At 38.5% G+C, this 5,891-nt stretch overlaps 1 protein-coding gene across 1 annotated transcript; it reads left to right on the top strand.

Annotated features, from left to right (window-relative positions):
* The first annotated feature begins 733 nt into the window (after positions 1 to 733).
* Positions 734 to 4,942, top strand: LOC106943389 (coiled-coil domain-containing protein 74B-like). The gene is made up of 7 exons (XM_015026703.1): positions 734 to 1,270; positions 1,946 to 1,993; positions 2,604 to 2,706; positions 3,783 to 3,987; positions 4,133 to 4,233; positions 4,331 to 4,390; positions 4,684 to 4,942. Exons 1-7 carry the CDS (start codon positions 991 to 993, stop codon positions 4,808 to 4,810), a joined length of 924 nt encoding a protein of 307 aa, XP_014882189.1. The 5' UTR covers positions 734 to 990; the 3' UTR covers positions 4,811 to 4,942.
* Positions 4,943 to 5,891: the final 949 nt, after the last annotated feature.

Genomic DNA, 5,891 nt, shown 5'->3' with positions numbered 1-5,891 from the left:
TATCCATAACAGACGCACTATCTCCTGTACCACTGCTGGTAATGTAATCTTTACTGTTGGGGGATCTTCGTCATGAATAAAGTGAAAGGACAATTTCTTCAGGATGTTGCGTTTTTGTTTTAGTTGAAAGGAAAACACTGCATGCTTTATTAGAGTTGGTTTATTTCCTTGTTTTAACATCAAAACCACAGGCACGATGTAATTCATGCAAAAGGAGCCCTGGCCAGCTGTCGAGTACATTTACTAAATAGTACATAAACATACTTTTCAATGAGCTGGCTAATCTCTCTCTCAAAGCTTTTTTTTTTGTTTGTTTGTTTTGAGAATGTATATCACTTAAATTTTAATAGTACCTTAATTTTTGGTTTTCATTCGCTGTATAACATAATCCTCAAGCTAATATTAAAAAAGCCTTTTAAAATACACCACTGTGTTTTGTGAACCTATTGAGTTTCACTTTTTAATTTATTAATGTTCCTATTTATTTAGATGCACCCATACGAGTTATGTTTTTGTAGAAGATAAAAACTGATTTTACTGAGATAAAAAAATAATTATATCACCCAACCCTGCTTGTAAAAGAGAACGATTAGAAATCAAATAGTCACTTTTTAGTCGTGTAGAAAGAACTTTTTGTTGCTTGTGTGAAGCTGCTATATTCTTCAGTCACCACAAGGGGGAGGAATACAACTCCAAACTTTCCCCAAAGAAGAAGGCGAGACATTTCTGCAGCTTGCTGCGGGTCGCCATGGCAACGTTGTTTTTCTCAGTGCACTTGCAGTTTGAGTGCAACGCAAGTCAAATAAGAGCAAAAGAAACCCGGGAGACTCACTAAGCCGTTTACTGCTTTTGTGCTGACTAATTGGTTGTTGTAACACAACAATGTGGCTTAAGCTGAACTTTAACAGGATGTGGAAAAGACCTGCCAGCTAAACCGTGTAGAAAAGAAGCCAACTAGTTCCATTGAATGCTGCAAAAAAGGAGAAAAAAATGGCAGGTAATGACCTCCCACCCATATTTCAGTCGACATTCAGGACCAGATTTGAATTCAGCAGGAAAGCGAGTTCTCCACGAGCTCGCCCACCGGGACACTCAGTGCCTGCTGTTTCGCTGATTGTCAGAGGAAACGCGCCAAATACTACCCAGCTGAGCGACGTGGATCCCCGAATCATGTCCCTCCAGAAGAACATCCGATATCTGCAACAGCAGCAAACGGAAACTCTCGAGAAGCTCCACGCAGAAATGGACTTTCTCAAAAGGGAGAATAAAGGTGGTTTTTCCAGATTTTTTTTTTCTTAGAATGTATCCTAATCACTGAATAATTTTATTTTCTATACACAACATATATTGCTATCAAAGCACCCTGGGTTTGTCCATAATGTTGCAAATGTATGTACTTAAAAAAAAAAACAAAACAAAAAAAAAAAAACAAACCAATGCAAAAAACGGGCATTGTGATAAATGTCAGTCTTAAAGTGTTATTTGTAATTTTTCCCATTTGGCTGTTTCATGAAAGATGACTAGATAGAATTTAGTCATTCCCAGTGGGTAATCAGCAGGGTTTTGACATTCATTAATGAATCAGCCAGCTTCATTGACTTGATGCCTAACAAATCAGCCGCCGGCTGTACATCATTATTTCCCATCTACAAGGGTTGGATTTGATGACTCGGAGTATAATGAATTCAAGCCAGAGACCTGACTGTCCCCATGATAAAGTACTCACAAGAAAAACACTCAATCTGGGCACTCTGGTAGCATAGCAACTCCAGGGTTTTGACTGGTCCTCAGCTGGGGGTCCATGAAGGGTCTGGTGTCTGAACAGGTCTAAGTGTCTCGCCACCTGTGTGAGACATTAACTCCCCAATTTTTGCACCGCGATCTTATGCAGTGGCTGTCCCTCAGTGCAAACTGTTGACACTGTTTTCTTTTATGGCTGTTGCAGAGCTGAAGTATAGATTGACTATGGACTCAAGCAAAGGAGGCAAAAAAGGTAAGATGCAATCCTGATTTATTATTATTGTTTCCATTGCACCTTCAGTGGCAGTTTTGTTACATTTTAAGTTACTTTAACCTTACTCACCTCCCTGAAACTTTTTCCCCATATTGTCATGTTACAACCACAAAATTCGATGTATTCAGATTTTGTTAGGTAGGACAATAAACAAAGCAATTATCTGAAAAGCTTGACCTTCATTTTTATGAGTTAATACTTTGTAGAGCTACATTTAACTAAAAATCAATCAGATTTTTAAAAAAAGATAAAACATTAAAACCCGCACCCCTTTTAGAACTTGAGTTAAATGTCGTTTAACTGGGACGTTTTCCAGGGGGCTTTACATCATTAAAACATGATGGATGGAGGTAACAGGTTTGTAACATGACAGAATAAAGCTTGGGGGTATGAGTACCTCTAGAGTCGCTTTAGATTCTTAAATCACTAAAAACCCCACAGGATTAGTGATTCCTGATTTGCAAAGAAGCCAGTCGTACTCAGCCTTTACTCATTTGTTGTTGTAGTTATTGTTAATTTCTTTAGCTAAACGTCGGTAAACCACATAGCCTTTAGAAAGATTGCTTCAGCTTAGTCATTGGTTTTGTAGGAACAACGCCCAACCGAAATGCAAGATCTCCCTGTCAAATCCACTCCGGACTCTACGGGGAGGAGCTGCTTGAAGACTCACTGTTTCAAGACCAAGCTTCAAGGTGAAGTTCTGTCCAACCACCATGGATTTGTACTTAAACTGTATCCTGCATTGAAAATGAGATCCAAACTGCAGATGTGGTCAGTTTAAACATGGATATGCAAAAGAGTCAGGGGCTGCTGAATGTTTTATTACACCCAACGAAGAATAGGTTTTTAGCAGTCATACATGACTTCTAAAAATTATTTTAACTAAATGAGCTCACTGTTTTGTTTTTACCAGGGAATTATTTGCCTATTAATAGCAGAGACCAGAGCAAGATACAAATATTACTATGTGGAAACAGTGTGCAGTGCTATTTTGTTTTGACAACATGGTCACGTTTCCTTGGCTGTTTTTGACATCAGTGCAATACACTGACTCCTACAGTCACACATAATTGCTTATTTGACTCTGGGACGTAATTCATTTGCACATAGAACCTGCCAGGAAAATCTCAATAATTATTTACTTGCTGAACACATAAAAAAGAAAGGTTAATGTTTTTAATGCCAAGAAGACATACAGTTTGTGTCCAATTACATATAACCAATCGACTAGGCTCTAATTTATTTCACATTTAGATTTATTTCAAGATACAGCAGAATCCCCCACGTCACCTGTATGTCTATGAAAGTAAAACTCCATGATGACAGCATAACTTTGCGAAAGAGACGGTGCCAAACACAGAATCTGAGAGTCAGGAGAACTTTATTTATTTGAAACAAAAACAAGGTGAGAACACAAACTGGAGTCGCAGCAACAATCCCGTCGACGAGTTTGTAGGAGGAAAAACATAGCAAAACACAATCACTTGGCCGGGTGCGTCTTCATCAAAAATCGCACATTATTCACACGTGGATAATGGTGTTAAGATGTGACAAAAAGTGGAAAGTATGTCCTCCAATAGTCTAAGCCTGGAGTTGCGTAATTACACAGAGAGCTCTGGATGTCCTACTCTACTCTATATGAGTTGTTTTAAACAAATATGCTTGGCATAGTCTTAAAAAAAATTGTGGATTTTGGTATTTAACTTACACAACCAAAACTGTCATTTTTCATGCTGGTTTTAGTTTACAACTTTTTACTCCTCTTTAGGGAGGTTAACGAAAGTCCGCGATCTGTACAACTAAACTACGGTGGGGAGTTAACAGGGCTGCGAAAGACCGTTTTAGAGCCTGTGAGAATCAACAGCATTCGCGCGGCAGGTCCATCCGACCTGCCGCCGCGTCCTTCTACAATGCAGGAGTGTGAGGCCATCATCCAACAGCTGTACAGTGAAAACAGTTTACAGACTCAGGAAGTAAGTGCGCATTGTTAGATGCTGTAAAGCGTCCCTTTATGCGCCTGAAAATGTTGTAAAAATGCACTTGACGATGCGCTTTTAGGACCTTTTCTATATTTATTTAGGAAAAACTGACTCAAATCTATCTGTGTCCGCTGCATAGATTGCACGTCTGAAGGCGCTGCTTAGTGATATAATTCTGAGCAAGAAAATCACCCGGGAACACCAGAGTTTGGGCAAAGCCTACCTTGCTGTTGAGCCATGGTAAGGTGACATAAACATGTGCTTTATTTGTACCATAGAATCAGATTTGAATATACTTTAATCTTCCTGCTAATTTGATCTCTTTTGCATGTTGCAGCAAACTTGGTGAAGAGAAGAAATTCCGCACTCTTGGTTCTCACCCAGTTCCACCAATAGTGTATGTGCTGATTTGTCTTCCACTGGTTCTGTGAAGTTTAGGTCTGGGGTGATGCCCAACTAGCCAAATGCAATGTCTTATTTATTTATTTATTTATTTATTTATTTATTTATTTATTTATTTATTTATTTATTTATTTATTAAATATATTTGTATCTATAAAATACACAGTTATTTCTTTGTTTTCAGGTTTTCAGACGACCAAAAAAATACGATTTCAAGGAGAAATAAAGAGTATTTTCTTTGTCTAACAAAATGTATCCTTTAAGTTAAGTCTACTTATCTTTCCCCAGTGCTGGACCCTCTCGCGCTGGTGTAGTTCCCCCTGGCCTGAAGCAGCACCTCGATTCCAGCGCTGCAGACAGACAGAACAGGCTCTTGTCAATTCAGCAACTCCACATCCATCGGGGTTTCCGCTGACTGGCAAGAAAGACCAAAGTCCGGATGTTTTCCTTGGTCACCAACGCATCTTTATTAAAGACTTATTAAAAACAAATACTAAGCCATAAGAAATATTCTATTAAACTGAAATATTATTTTTATGTAACTTTGCAAACCTATCTCTTGGTATCCTTATTGGCGTTTGCTCTTCACAGTAAACCACCACCACAGTGAACCAACAGTTTGTACAGCAGGACCTCCTATAAATGGAGCACAGCTTTTCAAGCTTTAACATGTGAACGTATAAGTAGGTAAATAAGTCTGTGACCCAATCCTATTCTCCAACCTGACACCTAATCACTGGACCTTTACACACACTGACATTAACGGTGTAGTGCTGAAGGTCATGCGGACTTTAAATGGAATTATTTAGCTGCACGCTGAAAACCCTGTGTTTTGAAACAATGGGGCAGTATTAAGAAAGAAGAAACCCCATCTCTAAATACAGGTCTGCTGTAGTCAATGTCAACGAATGTTTCCATCAATATGTCTATCAATCAATCAAGTTCATTTGTGTCAAAAAGTGCAAAATTAGCAACACAGCAAGAGAAAACTAAAACATGGGGATACAAGCTAAAATAAGAGAGAATGAAAAAAGAAAGAAGGCATACAATATTTAAGTTCCTTACGTCTTAGTTTATGCACAGTTCGTGATTTGTAGAATCCAGAAGAAATCCAAGTTTGTTAAAACATTTTTTTTTTGGAAATTAGAACAGACAATCCAGTTTAGGAACTTTGGATTATCTGAACGTCTAATCAAAGCTTTGTCGTGAAGCCTTGATCAGACGTTTAAAATCTTACTGACAAGTCGATGAAAGTAATGAGATCCATAAAAGAATTATACAGTAACATGGGGAGTGTTAAAAACTTCTTGTGTGACAAACAGTTTCCAAGTTGAATCAGCCGCACTTCTTCCTTAGAAGTCCAAAAACATCTGCTCATTATCAAATGACTCAGGTCCAATACCTGTGTTCATTTGTTAGACAGTCACCGGGTTTGGGATTGCTTCTGATAAGCAGCACCGACCCAGAGAGCTGAGTACGAGACTGAAAGTGTGACC

This window comes from Poecilia latipinna, unplaced genomic scaffold, assembly GCF_001443285.1.
Source record: "Poecilia latipinna isolate Pla-1442-1.1 unplaced genomic scaffold, P_latipinna-1.0 Scaffold5249, whole genome shotgun sequence".
NCBI classification, from domain to species: Eukaryota; Metazoa; Chordata; class Actinopteri; order Cyprinodontiformes; family Poeciliidae; genus Poecilia; species Poecilia latipinna.
Note: the sequence above shows the minus strand (reverse complement) of the source record. Positions and strands in the feature narration are given on the sequence as shown.

Bases quoted from the DNA above. Each gene is read 5' to 3' on its own strand.
- LOC106943389 (XM_015026703.1), top strand. From the start codon at position 991: ATGGCAGGTAATGACCTCCCACCCATATTTCAGTCGACATTCAGGACC. The intron at 1,994-2,603 runs GTAAGATGCAAT...TTGGTTTTGTAG, and splicing joins AAGCAAAGGAGGCAAAAAAG to GAACAACGCCCAACCGAAAT. The intron at 4,391-4,683 runs GTATGTGCTGAT...ATCTTTCCCCAG, and splicing joins CACCCAGTTCCACCAATAGT to TGCTGGACCCTCTCGCGCTG.